This window comes from Dicentrarchus labrax, unplaced genomic scaffold (assembly GCF_905237075.1).
Source record: "Dicentrarchus labrax unplaced genomic scaffold, dlabrax2021, whole genome shotgun sequence".
In the NCBI taxonomy this organism is placed as follows: domain Eukaryota; kingdom Metazoa; phylum Chordata; class Actinopteri; family Moronidae; genus Dicentrarchus; species Dicentrarchus labrax.
Window position 1 is genome coordinate 17,888,945 of NW_026136719.1, and position 22,787 is coordinate 17,911,731.

The 22,787-nt window shown below is 38.8% G+C and overlaps 1 protein-coding gene across 1 annotated transcript; it reads right to left on the bottom strand.

Moving 5' to 3' along the window:
- Nucleotides 1–1,201: 1,201 nt before the first annotated feature.
- On the bottom strand, nt 1,202–22,782 carry ap1g1 (adaptor related protein complex 1 subunit gamma 1). The gene is made up of 23 exons (XM_051380594.1): nt 22,674–22,782; nt 15,843–16,046; nt 15,594–15,718; nt 15,317–15,458; nt 15,040–15,136; nt 13,045–13,121; nt 11,192–11,287; nt 10,770–10,850; nt 10,583–10,681; nt 10,450–10,505; nt 10,209–10,322; nt 9,964–10,104; nt 9,442–9,496; nt 9,085–9,207; nt 8,828–8,917; nt 8,589–8,713; nt 8,354–8,458; nt 8,097–8,235; nt 7,650–7,776; nt 7,389–7,493; nt 7,053–7,213; nt 6,187–6,285; nt 1,202–6,038 (listed from the first exon to the last, which is right to left on the bottom strand). Exons 2-23 carry the CDS (start codon nt 16,041–16,043, stop codon nt 5,937–5,939), a joined length of 2,460 nt encoding a protein of 819 aa, XP_051236554.1. The 5' UTR covers nt 16,044–16,046; nt 22,674–22,782; the 3' UTR covers nt 1,202–5,936.
- Nucleotides 22,783–22,787: the final 5 nt, after the last annotated feature.

A 22,787-nucleotide genomic window follows, 5' to 3' on the forward strand; every position in this document is an offset into this window, starting at 1 on the left:
TCCCTCTCAATCTGGCAACCTAAAATTAAATTAGCTACAGAACTATAAAGCAGAAGTAGTCTACATGATTTATTAACCATTAATAAAAGCCATAAATCCAATATTACAAATCCTCAATAAATGTTGTTTTATTAGAAGACTTTAATGAACTTTATTTAAGGCTTTGCTTTTAAATTAACTACCTAATTAGCTAGAATACATTTGTTTTTTAGCTATCGGCTAACATTCATTAGTTTAGTCAGCTTTTTGAGATTCATTGTACAATTTACACAACTAACCTAACCTACTAACAACCTTAACATAACACAGACACATTTCTGTAGCTGTATTTTCTTACCTTTGGTAAACTTTGCTTCAGCATGGGCCACAATCCAGCCAATATAAGCTGCAGGATACCATCACTGCTCATTCTGCAAGATGTACAGACCGTATATCGGACCATAAAGGGACTACCAGCCTGGTAAAGTGCGCACTGCGCAAGTGCCCCAGGGCCCCAAACCCTCAGGTGCCCCGATGGTCCACTGAGTGGCAATTATTTTACAGTAATTTCATTAACTGCATATTTGTTTGGTAATACATACAACATACACTGAAACTGAGGTGGCTCCTGCAAGCTTGTTTCAAAATCTAGTTTTTACCTTTTAATATTTCTATTGACTTTAGGCTTTCAGGGTGCATGTAAATAAACACTTACCTTCACTGTATTAATGCATTTTAAATCATGTTGTTTGTTGACAATCTCCCTGATGATCATTGTATTGTCAGTAGTACTGAAATGTACTCATTGTTCTGACTTAATACTGACAAATTTTTACTTCACTCTCACAATCAGCTGCATCACTGGTGGGGTGAATGGTGGCACAGGTTATTCAGGGGGCCCCAATTACAGAAGGGCCACAAAATCCAAGTGGTATGAACTAATAATTCATACCACAAATCATAATTAACTTAATTCATTCTGTGTTCCCAGCCCAGTTAAGGAATGACCACTGAGCTGTCCCGTTAATCTTTAATACTGTTGACGTGGTATATTAAAGCTAGAAATGAGAATTTTGGTATAAAAATTGGTTTACAAATTCTTGTTATTAATGGTATGGATCTTCCCAAACTCTTCAGTCTTCCCAGATGAGCCCAGAATTCATTTTTAATACAGCAGACTGTTACACCAACCCCCGAAACCAAGAAAACAAAACTACCATAGTTCAGCTAGATTTTTATTTGACTTTTTATTCGCTTGATCATTTTCTCCAACCCAAAGACAAGAATACACAGCATAAATTGAAAATATCCCATTTAATAGTTTACAACTTCTCATCTTTAATCATCTCATACTCTCAGTCTGACATTCACACTCACCTTGAAGCCATGGAACTGGGACTAAGTTCAACATGTCACACTTGACTGGAAAAAGTTAACCTCATGCCTCCACCCTCCCCCAACAAATCAGTTACCATATTGTTTTACAGTCAGGACAGGCCTGGGGGTAACAAACAGATTTTGTTTTCAAAATACAATGGATGCAAAGTTTTGATTCAACAGGGACAGTGAACATGGTGGTAAATTCAGATGCTTTTCCAAGCCCTTTACACACTGAATTCACCCTAACAAATAAAAACAAAACAAAAAATCAATTGTCCAATTTATCCAAATGACGGATGTGCACTTTCATCACCCTCTTAAAAACATTAACAGTATTGTGAGCACTATCTGAACAACTTCCTATTGTACATGTTAGTACTGACCCATGAAGGTGGTGTGATAAGATTTTCTAATTTGAACTTTTCTTGCATTTCAAAAAGTCTCTGGTCAGGAGTAGAAATGACATTATTTACACTGGTTTTCACATGCAGCTCAGAAGCTGAAAGTTGAAATTGCAGCCAAAAATCATGTCCTATCTAGATAAAAGACATGTCAGACACCATCACACTCTCTCAAGAACGATTATTTCCTCTCTCTTTCTCTTTCTCACACACACACACACACACACACACACACACACACACGCGCACACACACACACGCACTAATATCACTTCAAATGCTGATCACACCGCTGATGGGTATTTGTTTCCGTTTCTTTTCTTCCTTTTAAGTTACAGTGTCCAAAGCACTTATGTTGGGTTCATTTCCATTTGTACATTTAAAACTGCATGAATTACGATATCATTGAAAGAACTGATCAGATGTGATTAACAAGGGTACATACTGGTTGAATAAGACAATACAAACAACACCAACAAAAACATTCAGGAATAGATGTATGAAACTTCCTTTCCCATCCCGTCAGCCTTCCATTTTGCACAGCTCCCCCTTGTGGCTATTAGCTCGTAGCACAGGCTTGTGCCAGGTGTTTTGGGGCTGGTAAAGCAGCGCTCCATAATCAAAATCTAAAAACAAACCAAAAAAAAGGCCCTAACAGAAAAAAACAATCCATTGCTTTCCTCCCTCATATCCTGCCATTATAAACTGCCATGTAGAGTTGGAGTTTGATGTGTTACAGCCCCACCTTTCATATCAGACTACAGAGAGAAAGTGAAAGGTGTGCCATGCAGAGGCAAACAACGTCAGCGATAAGGGACGAAAGTAAAGGAAGGAAGCCAAAAGAAAAGCTCTGTACTGTTCTGACCGAGAGAAGGACACTGCTGCTCCAAACAGACATTATCTGGAACCACTGAGCACGTAAGAAAACTTCTATCAGCTCTTGTCCACACATAACTCCATTCCAGTTTAAACCCACTGGCTACAATCAGGGAAAAACTAGTAGTGGTCCTACTTCGTTGAGACATGATGCTTTTAGGAAGATGCTACATGACAGACTTAAAAAGGTAACCAGGAAACCATGAGAGCAAACACGCCAAGACCAAGGGGCATAATCTCACGAATCAATTTGTAGGTTCAAGGAGAGTTTAATAGATGTGAATTGTCAAGAGTGCAGAACACTCAACCACACAAAAAGCCAGGAGGAGGAGTTACATCTTGGCAAGAAACCTGCTCCTCTTCCAAGGAGGACGTGGAAACATGAAGTGTTTGAGGGGCTAGGAAACAGATGAAGCAAGGTGCCACTTCGGCTGCTGTGCAGCACTATGCTTAGGTTTTTTCAGTAGTACAGTACATCTTTCAGACAACATCTGTTAAGACGGATTCAACCCCTATTTCAAATTCCAAAGGAACCCCAACAGAGCCTACCGACTCTCCAACTACCTTTGTTAAAGAAGTAAAGATGACACATCCGATCATGAATAAAGTATGAAGAATAGTAGATCAAATGCAGTTCAATTGCATCCTTTTAAGATTCTTTTTTGTACATATATGCATACAATTATACTTCCTAGCTAATCTTTTAAGTCTTCATGTGGGTTTTATTTAATTTGATCAGCTTTTGTTTGTTTTACAACTATATACAATGTACAGGCAGCAGATCATATATCTTTTACAATGAATGAGTAATGATACAGGGGAGTCTTTAAAGACTGATGTTGACTAGATCTATTTAGACAATATACATTGTGAATAATTGGAATTTTTAGAAAATGGTATCTAAAAAAAGGATGAAAGATAGTACAAGAGACAAAATTGTAAAAGCCCTCAATATGTACAGAAAAAAGCCAATATAGCATTTGTCCACAACAGAAAAAAGTTAAACTGAAATAATTTTCTCCATATACACATATCATAGCTCAAAAATATTTCCAAAGCTAATAGTTTCTCTGATTTGGTCACAGAAGTTAGAAGATAGTGAAGCATAGTGAAAAGAAGTATACAGCCTGATTGAACATCTGAGGACCTCAACATAGCATCACAGGGCTGCTAAGCTTAAGTAATGAGATGTACAAACTACCCTTAGTTTCTCTCATGCAGGTGCTCCCCTTGATTGCAATTCATGACTAAACAAAGCTGTCAATTTACTGCAAATGAAAGTTAACAGAAAGAGAGAACATAGTGAGGTATTAAGGTTACTGTCCCCGACAGCATGGTCAGAATTCTGATTTGGAGAAGACGAGAGCCAAAAAAAAATCCTGCTAACAGTCACCACAGAACAACCCGTCCCAGTACCTCACCAAGTGATCCAAAACTCACACTTCAATGTTTATGGATGGGGGGAATCTTAATGATATTTCTCCTTTAGTAAAACATTTATACTTTTTAAAAACATTTGATGCCAGCTTATGAAAAGTTTACATCTATTAGCTGCCATAATATTTGAGTTTTGCTTTGTTTTATAGGACGTGTTATTAATAACATCCAACAGGCATTTTTAAATGGAAAGTCTGCCACACACACTATAGGGAAAGAAACGATCAAGATCATGTGGCTAGAATTTATGTTTTTCTCAAAACTAAGACATTGCTATGGACATCCATGTAGGCCAATATTAGTGGATGACAGATTATTGACTTGTTATGAGATACAGAAGTGAAAACGCAAAACTTAAATGAATTAATTACTAATTAAATGATGATCATGTGATATACCAATTCAAATCCAACTGGACCATTTCCCTCAGACTGAAAACACGATCAGCACATAAGCAGACTTACAAACAAAGCTCATACAGAACTCAATAGCTCAGGGGCTTTTATCTAGCTAAGTCAGAAAGGCACATCACTTTGATATCAGGCATAAATAATTAAGTCAAATTACTGCAGAAATAAAACATACTTTCACAAAAATAGTGCCAATAAGATGAGCGTCCTCGTCAAAGAAGACAGCCATGAAAAAGAAGACTTGAGGGGGGGAAAAAGCATTCAGTGCATGTAACTACATTCATAACAAGCTTCATTTACATGTATGTGCATGGTGACTAAGTCCAACAGGTTAAACAAATCTGAAATGTATCTAAATTGCAAGCTAGACTGTGAGGACACAGATGCAGAAAAAGTTTAAACGCAGATCTCCAACACAAATGCAATCAGCTTATCATCAGATAAATTTCAGGCCTGGATTATATCCATCCTAATGAATGAACCTCGTCAAAACTACGCACAGCAATTAACCAGTGAATTTATTTTACAGATCTAAAACTAAAGCTTCAGATGAGATGACTTTAGGAGAGCTGTGTGGGGAAAATCTGAGGACATTCTCTGCAACTAGCCACAGGTGATCAAACTGGGCATCTTGGATTTGTTTATGCTCTTATCACTGTGACAAAGCAAATGTAGACTACTTCCTATAGAAACATAGGATAAAGAGGCCTACTACCAGAACCAGAAAAGTCCCCTTCGAGCTTGAGTCAAGGTGCGATTGTGATCCTAACAATGCTCAAACATGCTTTAAGCAAATTAATGTAATTCAAAATGAATACAACTCTGGGACAAGTTATATCACTCATGATGTGGAGATTCAAAAAGGGGAAGTTTATGACCTCACCTAATAGACCTTTCAACGCTTTTTCTGCTGCCATCATAGGACTGAAGGTTCATATTAAAAAATCTGAATGCAAAGCCAATCGTAAATATCAATGGAGCAACGTGTTTCAACTGCATTTTAGCTTAATTATTAATTAAAATAAAACTACTGCAGTGCTCGTAGTGGGCAACACTTTTCTCTCTACAGTGACTTGAGAGGTTAAGTGTACCACAGTGAATGGTGTGCATATGTGCTTTCGTGGGTGGTAACGGTGCTGGGCCGAGGGTGTATGTGGAAAATAGTATTACTACGCAAAGAGATCATGGAAACCAATTAAGAAAAGAAAAGAGAAAGTTCATTGATTGATATGTTTTCCCAATTATTCTGGTGATGTCAATAGTCAGTAGAGTCTTCGTAACATCTGAATTTTTCTCCTGTGTTAGATGTTCTGCTGCTTCCCATGCAACTCAAGGGCAGCGGATTGCAGTGACGTCACAGGGGGATCCGTTGGAAGAAAGGAGGGAGGTGAAAGGAAAATCGTTTTCATAGTTCCCTTGGTGGGGGGCTTTTAAGAGCAACAGAAGCAGCTCCTCACTGCCAGGACTGAGGGGGGAAGTTATTAACCTCAGCCAGGTCTTGCACAGGCGAGCCTTTGAGGGTGTACGTCAGCTTGATCCTCATTCGTAGCTGTTGCTGAAATTTTGTGAGGATGATCATGTTTATAAAAGAGGAAATCATTTAAGACTGCACAGGTCTTAAATGTATACACAAGTGTGCTTCAAATGGCACAAAAACAAAAAAACAAAACAGATCCAACACAATTTGTAAAGGACAAACTCACCTTCTGTGGATTGAGGACTCTGATGACCTGTGTGACAGTTCCCTGGTTGAGTGCTGGGACAACATTACTGCTAGGGGAGAGGAGCTGCAGCTGGAATGTCTGACAAACAAATAGGGGACACTATGTTAGATGAAAATTTAATGATACCCATGGAGAAATGGGGTCATCACAGCAGTACAAAATAGGGATGCTCACATTGATCGGGTGCTGACCATAATTGATGGATAATGACTTAACTACACTTTTAGGTTCATTGATCGGATAATGTGATTGTAAAACAGGTGACCCAGGTAAATGAATGTAATTCAAACAGTGTTTTCTTCGCCTGATCCATCACCTCTGCCAGATCTCCACGAGACATCTATCTTTCTGGCTAGCCAAACACAGATTCAGGATGGCACCAGTAGAAATCGTGGGACTTGTAATGCAGTGAACGGGCAGTATCTTTGGGCTACCTGGTGAATACTGGAGTTCTGTAATAGCTTGCTGAAAGTTAACACCTAGTGCCTAAAAATCATGCTAAAACTTTTTTATTTTTTAAATGTTTTAGGATTTCCTGAATCCTATTTAAACCAACACAGTTTGATGTAAATTCCATGCTACAGAAACACCAGACCACAGCGGCACTTAACATAAGTTATTCTTATGAGGTCGAGCAGGCTTGTGATCAGCAACATTTCTATGCAAAATAGCCCTCACTCTCCCAGTTATTTTTTAAGTAGTTGAGTCTAACTTTGAGAATAATACTGGTAACAAGCATGACACCCAAGTAGTGACTTTTACAGAATTTCTTATGCATTATATTATGCTTAACAACATATTAAAATTTAGCCACTTAATATTAGTGTCAGCTTGTGCCTGCTTACCTTTGGTACTGCAGCCTGAAAAACAAAGTCTGTCATATCTGCTTCTGTTGAGTTGGAAGCGTGGATAGTGATGACCGCGATGTTTGGATTGGGATTAGCTCTCTCAAATGTGAAGTCTATTTTTAGACCATTCTTGTTGTATGCCGTCATGGGAGGAATAGCTATAGAGAAATTTCAGAGGAGCAGACCATCAAGAGATTTAGAGATTTATATCAGATGCATCATGGTAATTTCAAGAAAAGAAAAACTGACCAAGTGGTTTAATACATGAGGACAAATACCACAAACCACTGTACATTTGGGAGTGGAAGGTCAAGGGGAGGAACAGACTCTCACCTGCAGTTGCAATGTCATTAAACAGGGGCTGTGAAGAGAGGCCATCCAGGAGGAAAGAGGGTTGGGGAGTGGGCACAGAGGGAACAGGAGCAGGGGCTGGGCCGCCTGAAAATAGGGAACAACACCACACAGGGGTTTCTGTTCACTTTTTTTTCCTACCAAAACCGGACCACATCACATTCACACTGGTGGCAAACAAAGGGTTACACCAGGTCTGTGCTCTAAAAGGGGTAACAGAGAGCTTTAAACAGGGCATCCTACCACTTAGTGAGAGGTCACTCAACAGTTCAAGCAGCTCTCCTCCATGTGAGCCAGTCTTGGTGGACATCGTGGTCTGGATTACTGGCACCACATCATTATCATCTAGCAGGTCTAATAAATTATTAGCCTGGGGGACAAGGACAACACACGATCATGATAAAATACCTCCAATACCTCTTGGTACACCATATTAATGAACGATAAATGTATTGTTGTATAATATTGAATAATACTACAAAAATAAAAAAATAAAAATTCATTATCAACAGAAGTAAATTTAATTTTCTTCTCATGCATTAAAAAAAAAAAAAAAAAAAACAAGGAAGTAAACTTTATTATTTTAGCACAAAAATACCAGAGTCTGTAAAAAAAAAAAAAAATATATATATATATATATATATAGTATTAACTGTTTATATGGGTCTCAGAAATTAAAACTGTCCTCACCTGGTTTGGCTGGGTGACAGGTGGTGGATGTTTTGGCTCCACAACAGAGGGCTCTGTCTCCCCATTTGTCTGTACAATCTCTGTGGGGCCATTGGTAGTGCTTTTCTCCATAATGGGCATTCGCTCTAGGAGAGCTGGCCTATAGTCAGGGAACGAGCAAGAAATAAGGACGGAGATTGACCAGATTCACACTGGATAATTTTCCTCATCTACTAACTGGTACAATGTGGCTGTTATGATGTAATAGTAATTTTTACCTCATGTGGTCGTATTTCTTGAAAAGCGCATTGTACTCCACAGCTCTCTGTTGAAGCTCCACATCAATGCTACTGCCATATATCGAAACCACCTTCTTGATTCGGCTAAAACATTTAAAATGTTACAGGTTAATAAAGGGGAAAAGTATCATTGGTTACAGCTAAAGAACTTTTGACACTCAAACATTTGCAAAGCTTCAAAGTACAGTATAGGGTAAAAAGGCAATTCACTCACTTAACACTGCTGAAGCGAGTAGATAGCTTCATGATGGCAGTAAGGGAATAACCCCGGGTCACAGGTGTGGACAGGTTGGACACCAGGAGGCCTTCCAGCACATCCAGAACTTCATCCTCAGTCACCTTAATTCCAAACGAATAGAAGAAACATTTGTTGACCTAGTGATTCTCTGAGGTCTTCAATTTGTGTGTTTGTGTGCATGTGTATGTGTTTTGCTGGGATTCTTCCAGGTGTACCTGGATGGGCTCCTCCTCCTCACACTGTCCGGATACCAGCAGGTCCCCGTACTCTCCTATGCACCAGGACGCCACTTGCACTAGTGGTTGCTACAGAACACAGAGTAACAGAAGTTTACTTTGATGCACTATTGAGCTACTTTGAAATACAAAGATTGTATTGTTTTGTAATGCACGGCATTACATTCTCAAATCTGACTGTATGCTTAAAAGATGAAGATACCCCAAATCATGATCTAAACCAGAACTGCTCTGACCTGTGAGATGTCATCCAGCAGTGCTTTGTAAAGTCTCTGTACTGTGTAGGCATGCATCTCCACACTGTTCGTGATGAGCTGGATGAGGTTGGGAACAGAATCGTCTCGCACGTAGCTCCCTGCCTGTAAGGATTAGCAGAGATATCAATGAGAAAGGCAAATGAACTAAGTATTAATTGGTAGGTTTGCAGTAAAACTAAAGCAGCGTTGGCTGAGGAGAATTTTATTATATAATTTGCAGTACAAGGTAATACTTAATCAAAAAAATACTTATTATTATTATTATGAGCACAGAAAATCAAATCCTCTAAACAATCAAAGGCATCAGAGGCACTGCAGTGTTTGTAATATACGTACTGTTGTCAGGACTCTCATAATGGTGTCTATGTGCCATCTTTTCGAAGGGGCATACCTGTAACACAGAAAATACATAGAGTCATACATTAGTCCAGCAAAGGACTGAAAAAGAATCATAAACATGTAAAGTTATCTAAATTCTATACAGTCAGGGACAAATGCTGTCAGAAAATAAATGGTATCAACATAGTCTGTCAGACGATGGATCACTCATTTTATCATCATACAGCGTTCCCTGTTCACTGTGGTACCACAAACTCTTAGCGTGAGTATTTTTTATACTGCACTCTGTAACACAACAGGTGGATTATATTCCCTCTTCAGAGGCACAACGAACATCAAGACAACATGAATCCAATCATGCAGATACAGTTAGTTCTAACAGGTTCTATCAACCAGAAAATGAAACACTGGAAATCTCTTTTATATCCAAGATCAACAAGGTCACACAGGACAGGTACCAAATCATTACAAAGCAGCACAGTTGTAATGTGCAGTGAAGTCTGCGTGTTAGTGGCATACTTCTCTGCGGCTAGAAAGACTCCTGATGCACAGTCTGCTTTGAATTCTGGGTCACAGGAGTCCAGGAAGTAGAGCAGCTCTTTCATCATGCCTCTAATGTTGTTGCCGTTCACCAGGGCGAAGCTCAGTTCCATTGCACGTCTACACAACAATGAAAAGTAAAGGTCAGGAACAACAAGGCCAAATATTAAGAGACATAAAAGTCTAGTGGAAGTGATCTGTGCACTTCAAGTTCTGTGAATCACCTCTTGATGGACACATCCAGGTCTTTTAAACAATCCACAATGGTGCTCCGATGCCTCTGCACTGCATTGTGGTCTGTCTGTACCGTCTTTAGTAGAGATGTCAATGCCACGTATCTGGAATGGTGAGTTTATTTAAAAGATGTCATCAGGACTTAATAACAATATTTTGTATGACTCAATTAATTAAGAAGATGATGATGATGATGCATGCAAGGTCAAGTACAGTAATTCAATTTATTACCTTATATTTTTGTCATTGTTAAGAAGGAAGCGACCTAGTATGTTGATGGCCAAGACCTGTAAGATAAAAGGCATTTAGGCAAAGAAAAAAAAATGTTTACATCGAGGTTTTCCTTTATATTAAATCAACTCACCCTCAGTCCACTTTCAGACTTGATGTCCATTATTGTCAGCACAGTCTCGTACAGAATTGCATTTCCTACATTTTTACTTGTCTCTGTGTTCGTTGCAACCTGTAAGTACAAATACCATTCATTTAGAAAAATAACACTCACTCAAATAAGCTTTTGGCCACAATCAATGGTTATGTTTAATTCTAACCTGCGCAAGAATGTCGTTCATTGCTTCACTGGAGTCATCGTCACTCTTTCCTAAAATTCGCAGTAGTCTCAATATCCGCACCTAAAAAAGAAAGGAAAAGTCCAGTCCTGTCAGTTCACTTGCCAAGTCGGATGCACTTTATCAACACGCACAAGTAAAATCTGGTTTCTCTTTTTCTTGTTGTTGTTCTGTAGGCTCATTTTCTACTAGCACAACTTAGCCTGCTTTAGCTAAGTGTGAACAATGCATCCACACCAAGAATAGGACATTTTTAGCACTTTTTATTACACAACAGCTTTAAATATTATAATTTATATATTTCCATTTCACACTAGATGCTGTGCCCACATCTCAAGGATCAGGCCAAATCAAAATATGCACTTACAGTAAAGGGTTCTTGTCTTAAGAAAGAGGGAATTTACCTGCAGGAAAGGGTCGCTTATGCCTGACACATCATGCTCAGGAGAGTATCCAGACATGATTAGGTTCTTCAGGATTCTCACCAACTGTGGGACCAGCTACAAAAAGACCAACAACAGAACAGAAAAGAAGAGGTTTCACAATATTTTTTGTAGATCTCACAAATATTCTACTTTTCCTCTTTAACATTTCTATAACATTGTTCCTCGTTAACTTTTAAAGCTAATAATTTCTCATTAACAGTGGTTTGAGGTAGTGTAGTATGATTGAAGTCAAATTTTTGAGGTTGTACAATCAAAACCTTGATCGAACAAAATATATTAGGTTAGAACATTTGGCTTTAAGAGAATAAGAACATGTGCATACACAATTCTGAAAGTGGCAAAATAAACATATATATATATATATATATATTCAAAATTAGAGTTGAATTCAATGCCAACAAAAAATGTCATTACATTTAAGATAGGACATTTTCTAATCTACATAATTTGATCTCTCAATGCCTTGTAAAGCAGGTTATCAAAGTGTAACCTTAAAGGAACAAACCAACATTTTGGGAAACAGTGTGTTGTCCAGCATTAAATTGGAAGATTGGAAATCTTTTTCATCTCTTTGCGCCCAGTACAGAGGATGTATTTAGCCTATAGACTGGCAGCAGGGTCCTGGAAATTCTCTACCTTACTCACTAAAAATGTAGCCAAAAAAGTAAAACACACTGTAAATTGTTAGGCCTACTTTTTTCGCTATTTGTTTCGGCCTACTTCCAGTCTTTCTGTTATGCCAGACTGAACATGTTCCTCACCAGATCACTTGACAGATAAAATTGATCTCAATCTTTTACTATAATGTGCATATTATACGACAAACAAGCAACCCAAAATGCTAGAGTGAGGGTTTAAAAATAAAAACATAATCTAAACCTTTGGACTCCTCTATCTTAATATGACATCCTAGTACTACGTTTGCCAAACTCTTTTGCTCATTACAGAAAACCACCTCTTCACAATTATACAGACCTAAGACAGTCACTGATATAACAAATAAGATACACTCTAACAGTGACTTAGATAAAGTGGAAATCATCTGTCCCTGGTGACAACACCTGTGGCAACCACGTGAAAACAGACCCACCCCAACTGTTTTAAAATAGACAGTGATCAAATGAGTTGCATATTAGGCAAGTAATGACGCTCAAAACAAAAATTGTGAGAAATGTATCTGACAAATGGACCAAAAGTTCTTTTAGTGAATATTCAAAAACACTGACATAGTAATGATCACTGTACAAGTTAAAGAAATTAAAATTATAAATTAAAGCACAACATGACATTACTCAACACAAATTTGGTTACGTCTGAGGTGACTGTGAGGAGTGATTACTATTTACAGCATGCACCAGCTATGAGATCAGAATGTACTCTTACCTTCTCATTCTAACACAATGCAGGAATTGTAACAAAGACAAATGACAGAAAAAATATGAGGTAGATGTTAGGGAGGGGAAACTGGAAATCATTCACTTTCAGAGAGCTTAAAATAATGTTTAGATCATGAGCATGAGGGGTGGTGCTTCTGGCACAGTTTTGTTACACCTAGAGGAGGAGAGGTACAGCAGCAGTTGAAATACAAGAGGAAAAGACAGTGGTAGGAGATAAAGGATTGAGACATACTTTGAATGTAGAACAAAACCTGTAGCGCTATACAAGCCTCAAAAGTTTAAACATGTTTGTCTAGCTTAGCTATACCAAAAGTAAATGTGTACGCAAAAGGAGAATGAAATGTGACGTGAGCTTAAGACAAATGTATAAGTAAATCACTTTAAGGTCCTTAGGGTAAGAGAATCTGCATGTACCTTTCTGAAGTGGGCCAGCATGTCAGGACTTCTTTCACACATCTCAGTGAGGAGGACAACTGATGTATGGAGAACACCTGGGGGAGTAACCAAAGCAAAGGTTATTTATTTATTTATAGTGAATATCGTTTTTTTTCTCTACATCACCCATTCGTTACTTGGTATTGAGTCCTAAAACACAAGGAACTATGCTGGTGGGTCCAACTGTTTTAAGTACCAATAAAAAAGTATTCAGGAGCCTGTTCCGAGTAATAGATACACGAGTCTGAAGGTTTATTATGGCCAAAACACTGCAGAGATTTTACAACTCTGGAGGTTATCAGGACAGCAATTATTGTATCCTCTGTATCAAGGTTTGTCAGGTAAACAGTAGAATTATTCTTTTACATAAAAGCAGTCTCACATGAACATGCGCTTGCCTGCATTTAATTGGACATCGCAGAGCGTTACCGGAGTATGCTGTGTTATGTCGCAGCAAAACCTGAGCTAGGTTAAACTTTTTGTCAGATGACCCTATTTTTGACAGAGCCCTACTCTTTTGCAAACCTGTAATAGTGCTGGGCAATATATACCAGATGAGCCAGTACACCAGTTTTAATTTCCTATATATATATGATGATATTTTTTTCCACTGTACCACCATACCAGTACATAGCTGAAACAACTAGTGTAACTGAATTGGTTCTTACTTGCGCAATAGAACATTTGACAACAATAGTGTTTATTGACTAAATATTTAGCTTTGAAAAGGAAGCAATGTTAAAGTTGTTGGCATATCTTTTTTTTTATTTTACTATCTTGCAGTTTTGCACTATACATATTCGGCACAGTAGAATAACTATTAGGTTATATAAAGGCTCAGCCATGCAACAAAGTGATATGCCATAATCTTAAAAGACATACTGTGATAGAATTCTTTGGTTATGGCACCTAACACTACCCTGCTGCACTAAGTGGTCTCATTGAAATGACTGAACATGCTGTGTTACTGCCTCACCGGGCTTTTGTCAGTCTGAACACAGACTTAAGAACTATTTAAGCATTTGGCTTTCATGTCATCTATATACTGCATGTACAACATAAATGACAGACGAGAGTTAAACATCTGCCAAGCTGCTATTAATATATGGTTTACATACATTACGAGACATGTACCAATTTGCAGACTTTGCACTTGTAGTTCTTTGTACCAGTATCCAGGCTGACCAACTAAGCCAGATGTAAAAAAATATATGATGTACTAGCATACATATGATTAACTGCAGAGGACATCAGGTGACAGCTTCATAAATCTGTAAGATTATCACAGAGGCTAATCATCTCCTAGTGACCTGATCTGAATGTTACAAGGTTGAAAACTCATCATCTGAGTGACAGCAGTGGAAAGCATAGTGGTGAGTCGAAATCGTGATTGCGATTAATATTTGACTAATTGTGCTGCCTTAATTTTAACATGTTTAAAATTTGTAGTGGCTTTCTGACCTTACATTTTTTACAAGTAATCAATTCTGTAATTTATTTTTTACATATGAGAGAACTAAAACTGAATGTACATTGTAGAAGAGCAGATTTCTAGTTACTATATGCATAATGTCAAATCCAAGACTTCTTTTAATTTTTGATAATCATTTCACATCTGCAAGTTTGCATGAGCAATTCCTGACAATGGAAAAAAGCTGAAGACGCATGCATTTTGAAACTGTCTTATCTGAAGCTCTCATTATTGCATTGTCACACAATGTCAAAGAAGTTCAAGTTATTTCAGCATTGTTACAAAAAAAATGTGACATGTCTCCCCTATGAGGGGGACGCACAAGCCCCAGAGTTTATGACAGACTCATTAATTCCACTCTCCTCTGCGAAGGACAACACAAAAAGGACATTAGCTGCCCAGCTGTTCTGAGCAAAGCACAGTGAGTGAAAGGAAATAGGACAAAGTCTGCGCACTTCCCCCGCGAGCCAGCAACTGCATCCTGGTAAACCGTTTACACTTACCATGGTTCTTCTCGCTCAGCAGGTTTTTTGTGGCTGGAAGGAACATTTCCATAAGTTCTGGAACCTTCCTGATGACATGAACTGCACACAACGCCGCCTGTCAACACAGAAGACACTTTATGAAGAAACAGTCAAACCCTTAGTACAATATTTGACTTTCAAGTGTCAGGTGTAACTGTAACAACAGACATGCATACATTTTCATTTATGAATGTAGTCAACTACAGATTTTAGACCCTTCAAGCATACATACAAACATGACAACGATGAGGCTTACTTTTTTCCTCAAGTAGGAATTGGATGTTTTGAGCAGCTTCTCTACCTCCCCAGCCAGATCACGACACATTTCTGAGGAACCCATGCAGCCCAAAGTGCACAAGGCCAGGCCCTGGACGTATTGTGTGCTGTGATTCAGGTCACTTTGATAGAAGAACGGAGTTGAATGAGCACAAAACATAATTTTTTTCTTTCATCAAAAACAAATTACTGTGCATGCGCATTGCAAAAAAAATAAAGCTTTAAAGAAATTCACTTAGGATCTTGCCTCCACTTACTTCTTAATGCAATTTGTCATTAGTAGGTGGACGTCCTGCCTCTCGTCCAACAGCAGCATAGCTCCCAAATAACCTATTCGTTTGTCAGTGAACTTCTGGGACGCAATCAGCTTCAGGCACTCCAGCTTGAAAACAAGTCAGCATGTCACATGCAACAGTCTAAGGGTATAAGCTTTGTAACAATAATGACATTGGTCACTGAAAATCCAAAAAGCCTTGTCTAGTCATTCCTCCCATCCCCAAACATACCTGCCCAAAGTGTGCCGGGTAGCCCAACATGTGCATATAAAGTAGCTTTGCCACATTTCTGCAACGGTATGTATTATCTTCCTCTCTAAAGGACGAGCGGATAGCAGCACACTCTTTCTGGATCATCTCACGCTCCTCTGCCTGGGTCCGTGCTGTCCGGATAGTCCGGATCAGCTCCCGCAGTCTGATCGGAGCTGGCATTCTCTGGAAAACATGAAGAAAACAAACAGGTTAGCACAGGTTCAAGAATATGGTAGTGCGCAGGTAAGACATTTGATGGCTGACCAGCTGCACTTAAATGCAAGTTTTACAGTTACAAAATCATTGCAGTGCATGTAAACACATTCTCTTGTGTATTTTGTGGCGATAAACCAAGAAGAATATGATAAATATCTGGTTTAAGGAAGCAAATACTGTTACATTTAGAGCTGCATTCTAGTATTAGATGTGCAGAGGGAAAGGAGAATGGCAGGTGAAATTCCATTCCCTCGTGTGGAAGTTTCTGAGAGCACACACGCTTTAAGCCACAGGAAGAGGTTTAAATATTTATAAGTACATGCTTAGTTGTGAGAATAAATTCTCTTGTGTTTATATGAACCAAAGACCTGAGAAATTACCATTTACAAAACTATAGGTCAAACAGACACTATGCTTACTTCTTCAAAGCAGGCAACATAGGCAGGTTTCATGATTTTGTTATATTCGCAAGTAATATCTAAGCAGCTCGTTTCTCACAGAAGATTAACTCTTTAATGGAGCAGGGGAAGGTGGGCTTTTTTCCTATCACTTAAGTTTTAACAAACTACAGCTGTTATGACTAAGAGGTGGGATATGCAACGCAGGGGGAGCAATGGGCCTCACGCAGTAAGCAATATATAAACAAATTAAGAAAAAACTTTGAGAAAAAAACAACGCATGAATGTCATATAATCAAGTTTAGATTATATGTTTTAGAGGAATTATGATTGGATTATTACATTTGTGGGCAAAATAAATACTACTGATCCATTTATCCCAATTAAAACCATAAAAAACCCTTGGATGATATTGATGATATTAAGTTCAGCTTCTGAATGCTGTACTTCTTAGATGCTGTGGCCACTTAGGCCTCATGCACAGTTTTCAGATCTGACAGATCTATTTGATGAAGAGGATGATTCGCTGCTGAGCTTTTTCAGATTGCCAAGAGAACTGCTTTTAGATTTGTGCAACACTCTGGAGCATCAACTTGGGTGCTGTGCAATCGCTGGATAACCTGCGGCTGTAACACAAATAATTTGGGTTCATCCATCTATCCGTTGTTTTTTTTTTTGGTGGCATCGCTGCAATTCTTGGCCATGTGCCAATATTTTCACATAGCACAACACCTGCCCTTCATATAGTGGTTAGCGGTGTTATCTATGCTAACAACAAACAAATAACTGGCCTCAGGCCTTGTCGGTTCAGATGGTTTGGTGCATCTGGAGTTGACTTTGACTCTTGATTTCTGTTTTAACATAAAAATAAGAGAGAAACTTAAGAGAATGTTGCCCATCGAGACAGAACCTCATAAATGTGTGGTTTATATTTTTTAAACAGAAAGAAGATTCATTTAAGGCTTTTTTGAACAATCTCTGTAGTGCTGTGCCATGGCTCGTTTCTTACAAGAAGATGATAATGTCCTATACGATCAAGGTATCATAAAATGTGTTTCCACATGGCTGTTTTCTTACTAAATAAATATATGCAATCCAAAAATTTGAATCCAAGTTTGGAATTAGTTATCTGTGAATGTAAATGTTGACATGCAGATTCTCAGGTGTTTGGCACACATTTGTGCAGAATTATACATCTCAATTTCCATTCTAAAACTGGAAAATGAATAATGTTGACCCCTCTACTTAGAAAGAGGTACATTTTGTCTCCCATCTTATGAAGCCTTTTATCTGGCAGCATGCAGTACATAATTAAGCTGCTACAGCAACAGAAATGTAGTAATTACTTGTCCAGCAAATCCATTTTGGTAGACAAGAACATAAAAAGGCATTGCGACAGAATAGAGACCCTAAAAATCGTATATGTGATAACCTAGTGGATGGCATTGTTCTGATACAATTTTTCTCATGAACAATGTAGTTCTTCGAAATGTGAGACTGCATTGATACGTACTTTGTAAAACACTATATGACACTATGTGCAGTGCCAGACCAAAGACAGCTTTGTGAAACTGAAAGGCTTATACATAAAACCGCGTCGTAAGCATTTGTCTTTTGCAGTAATTTGGGTTCCAGTAATGATGCTGCTACTGTTGTCACCAGAGCCAAGCCATAAGACTTAAGGGAATTTTACTAGGTACTTAGCTGGCTAATTGCCAGAGCACCTTACATGAAAATTCAACTCCAGCTCCTGTTCCCACATGACACCAACTCCAACATTTATAGATTAATGTGACAGTGAAGAATGAGCTTTAAATTAACCCAACATTAATTTAGTTACCTGGTTGCCCCTGACGCTTCCTTTTAAACCGGTATACTGTGGAGGTTGCAATATATTTATCTGAATGGCCATAGAGGAAAATCTCCCTAATTTTCCTTATCACTAAGGATAGCTGACGAGATCAAATGAAATTATTTGAAACTATGCCAGTCTACTGAGGAAAATATGGATCCAGACATAGTGGGAATGAGGGCATCCTTTGTTGCATAAGGTGGTGGTTTGTAGAGAATCTAGGAATTTGCTGTGATCAAAGAGGAATGGGCGGGGGGGGGGGGTCCAGGCAAGGCCACACTTTAATAAAGCCAGAGATCTACAGTCTGTCTTAACACCATTTAAATTTCCTGAGCTGAATGGACCCTGTGTTGGGCTCCATAAAACATGAAACCCTGCCTCTTGCTGTGCTTATAATCAAATGTGTACACAATAAAGAAGGTAAATCCAACCACTGCTGAGAGCTGATTAAATTACACTTCTTCATTTGTTGCAGTACAACGGCACATTCTTCTAAAATCAAAACATATTTCTTATTATCCATAATTGCCATTACTTTTTATTACTGCAACTATTTCTGGGAAGTGGAAAGGTGTCTTTTGTATAAAAAACAAAACAAAACTTAAAAGGAGGAGTTGAACACATTAAATCACAGAATGTAAAGCCTTGAGCTTATTCAATAGTTAGGCGACAACAGCCGTGGGTTCACTCACCAAGGACAGCTTTACTCAACCTTACTACAAAGACAAACAGGGAACTGTTCTTATGTATAGCCCTATTACAGATTAAGGTGGTGATCACCAAGACAAGTCACTACAGCCAATAGAAAGTTTGTCTGACAAATCGCCTCAGTGTACTTGGGGATATCTGGCCCAGGTGTGATAATGTCAGAAGGTGCAGGTCCACACCCTGTGCCAAAAGGCTGAAGAGAAAGAAGAAGAAAAAAAAACAACAAAACCTGAAAAACACAAAGTGTGCCACAAGAGGAAAGAGCGGATCACAGGTGAATCATACCTTGACAAAACAACAGTTTTACATGCATCTCATTTTTAGCAAGGTATCTCAGAATGATCACCTCTCAGACCTCTAAATGTCTTTAAGCTATTAACAACCTGACTAACACTATGGGTCAGATTGTGCAATATCAACACCTCATTCCTATATGTGTATACTTTGCATGTACTTCAAAATGTTCATAACAAGCTTTTCCTCTCATGAGATTTGGAGAGCCAGCCTAGATTAGTTTTCAGAGCCTGACAACCAGCAACAAGCAGAAAGCATGCCACACCTCCCTTTTACCACAGGGAACAGTCAACCTGCAGAGACCGAGACATTATACTAGGAGCATTAAGAGATAGAACACAGTGGTTTTACATTAGATTATTGAACACCATCAGGACTTCATAGTAAAAAATTGAACGCACAGATGTAATATCCACAACTGCCTTCTTTGCTCAGAGAGAGTTGCACAGTTGAACTAGACAAAAAGATCATTAGACAGCTGCCAGAAGAATATACAGAGACGTCACTGGGGAGAAACATTTTCCCTACTCAATTTGCCAGTCTGCTGTAACCTGCACTTTGTCTCTTTATTTTCTCTCTGTGCTCAGCTATGCTCTCAGCTGTTATAAATGAAATACTATCAAAGCAGATCACTCTATTCCTTCCAATATCACCAACTCTAAGTGATCAGTTATGCACAGCAATAAATAATTGATAATTCTACATAAATACACGAGGAAGACCAAACATGCAAGAAACTGTAAATTGGTACTGTGTCAGCTTTTTACATGTCTTACATGTGCACCCTGCTTCCTATATGCACAGTTCAATATTAGGTCCTGCACCTTAGTCGAAGATATGAAATGTATTCGACAGCAAAAAATATTATGACCAGTGTTACACATTAACTATTTATTGGGTGGCCCCCCCAAATAGAGTTTGTACAGCATGACTGATCAAAAAGTCAGACTGTTACATTGATGCGCAAACATAAGTTAACATGAATGCAACACTGTTTCCAGTCACTCCACAATCCTCCTCCAACCACATAAATTCTCAATCTGTCGGAAACACTGTTAAATGTAGGCTATGTGAAATGACTTGAAGTATATGTGTAAAGCCTGGTGGTCAGTAGACACAGTCGAGAGCCATTACTGAGCTAAACTCTAACTATTTGGCAATCATGTGAAGTAATCGCTGAACCTGTAGAGGCCCTGCAGTTGCTCAGCAGATTTCAAACAACAAATGGCAGCATCATGTTGTTCCAAAGAAGAAATAGCTGTGTGCACACAAGGATTCATGTTTTTAACCCCCAGCCATCTTTATCCTTTCTCTACTCCAAGCACTAGTTTTTGTTTCCTAGATATAGGTTCAATTTACCTACACAAATAGTTATTTATTTCGCTATGTTAGGTTGCAAACTAGCAGGCAAACCTTGCATAGTAACCAACATTAATGCTCAAGAACAAGTACTAATGCTATCTCCAGGGTCAAAATTAGCACCAGCTGGTAAAATATACAAGTGGCTGGTGGATTTGCTTCACTCGCCAACCACAAAAACAATGGCGATCTATTGAGCGGCTGGTAACATTTGAACCTCCACTAGCTATTTGGCCAGTGGACAAAAGAGTTAGTTTTGCACTCAAGCTACCTCTTACAGCACTTCCTAAATCACTCAATATACAGGGCTGGTGTTACTGTGAGGGAGTAAAAAGAAAAAAGATCTGTGAGATTAACAGGCTACTGTCCAAATCAAATGTGTAACCAAGACCATGGCAATGTCTATCATACAATATGACTGGCAATTTGGCAAACTAAAGAAAAAATTTGATTCACAATGTATGGGAGAGTTGTTTGTGGACACAGTGACAACGCCTAGTATGAATGTGCTTCAATACTGAGTGATTAATAACTGCTAACTCTACTGTAAAATAAAGCTCTACCTAATGCATCGACTCAATCCTCATCTTAAGTGTCGTGGCACAGAGTTAGTCACTACATCACTGTCAGCTGAGCTAAAGTGGTTTTAATTTAGGCCATAGCTGTCTTGTTTCAAGCATAGCATAATGCAGTCATCACGTTATTACATTTAACATCAAAAGACATCTTTGAATTCGGTTTAATTATTGATGTAAGTTCACCATAGGTACTGTTACTATTAGGCAACTGTAACCACGGAAACAGTGGTAATTACGCAGGAGCTAAATTATATTTCGGAATGGCTCTTGTTAAATCTTCCACACTTATCAGAAAATATGTGCCAGAGATGTCCAGGAATCACCCATACTGCACGCCACTATCATTTATCTACTTCCTACTAACAGCTGACTTCCTTAACTTTAACCCAAAACTTGTTTCGTGAAAAGCGGGTCTTAGTCAGATCACAAATACGTAATAAATGCATTATTAAAAAGGCGTAATGTTACCATCTTCACTAAGACGTTGTCAACACCAACTAACTTACTTGTGAAACTAGAGTAAAAAAGGAGTCCACGTCCTTAACACACCAGGCTAGCTATCGTTAGCTTCCTGGATACCCAAATGCAACGTTGACGTATTGCTGATGTGTTTACACTTTGTTTAAGGCTAAGGAAGCCTGACAGTATTACGAAGCATTGAGACCATCGCGAAATGCTTAATGTTACTCCGCTAAACGCAAATTACACCTAGCAAAAGTCAGCTAACAACAAGCTAACACTGGTATACACTAATATTTCCAGAGAAAGGACAACATAAATTAGGTTGACAGTACGGCAGTAGCTTCACCTTGGCTGACATTATCTCGTTAAATGGAGGTTTAAACCGACAGCATTAGACAGTAATGTCGAAGTGAACCGAGAGGCCATTAAAGGCTGGGCATGACACCTGAATCTGGTCGCCGATTGATCAGGACATGATGCAGTTAAGGCCTTCTTGAAGCGTTTGGATTATCAAGCTAGCGAGACCTCTGTGGCGTTAGCTAGCTTACCTGAGTTTCTGTTACCTTAGCCCGAAGACTACCTCAACTAAAAGGACAAATACTGATCCTGTAAGCTAACCTACAAAAGATATAAAAACACAAATTCGGCATTCCGTGTTGTCACGACCTAATGGGCAACCACACGATATAAATGTGCTACTGAGCTTCACATCCCTAGCCCGGCAGGTTAGTTAGCACGGCTACAGCTAAAGGGCTAGGCTAACCGTGCTAGCTGAGTTAGCTGCTGACAGGCACAACCCCGGTGCACTGAGGGCTGCGACTTCCTATGCAGCGCCCCAGTGAGAGTTGTCAACGTACATTCAAACAAAACCACGAATGATTACTCACGCGTGGAGCAATTTTCATACACTTCGGCCGACATATCGCTCTCAGGGTATACTTACTCGCCGTTATGATGCCAGAAAATGACTGGAATCGTCTCTATTAGCAAAGGAGGGAGGAACACACTAGACATGCAAAATGGTGGCTACTCCAGCCTCAGCACATCTACCGCAGGC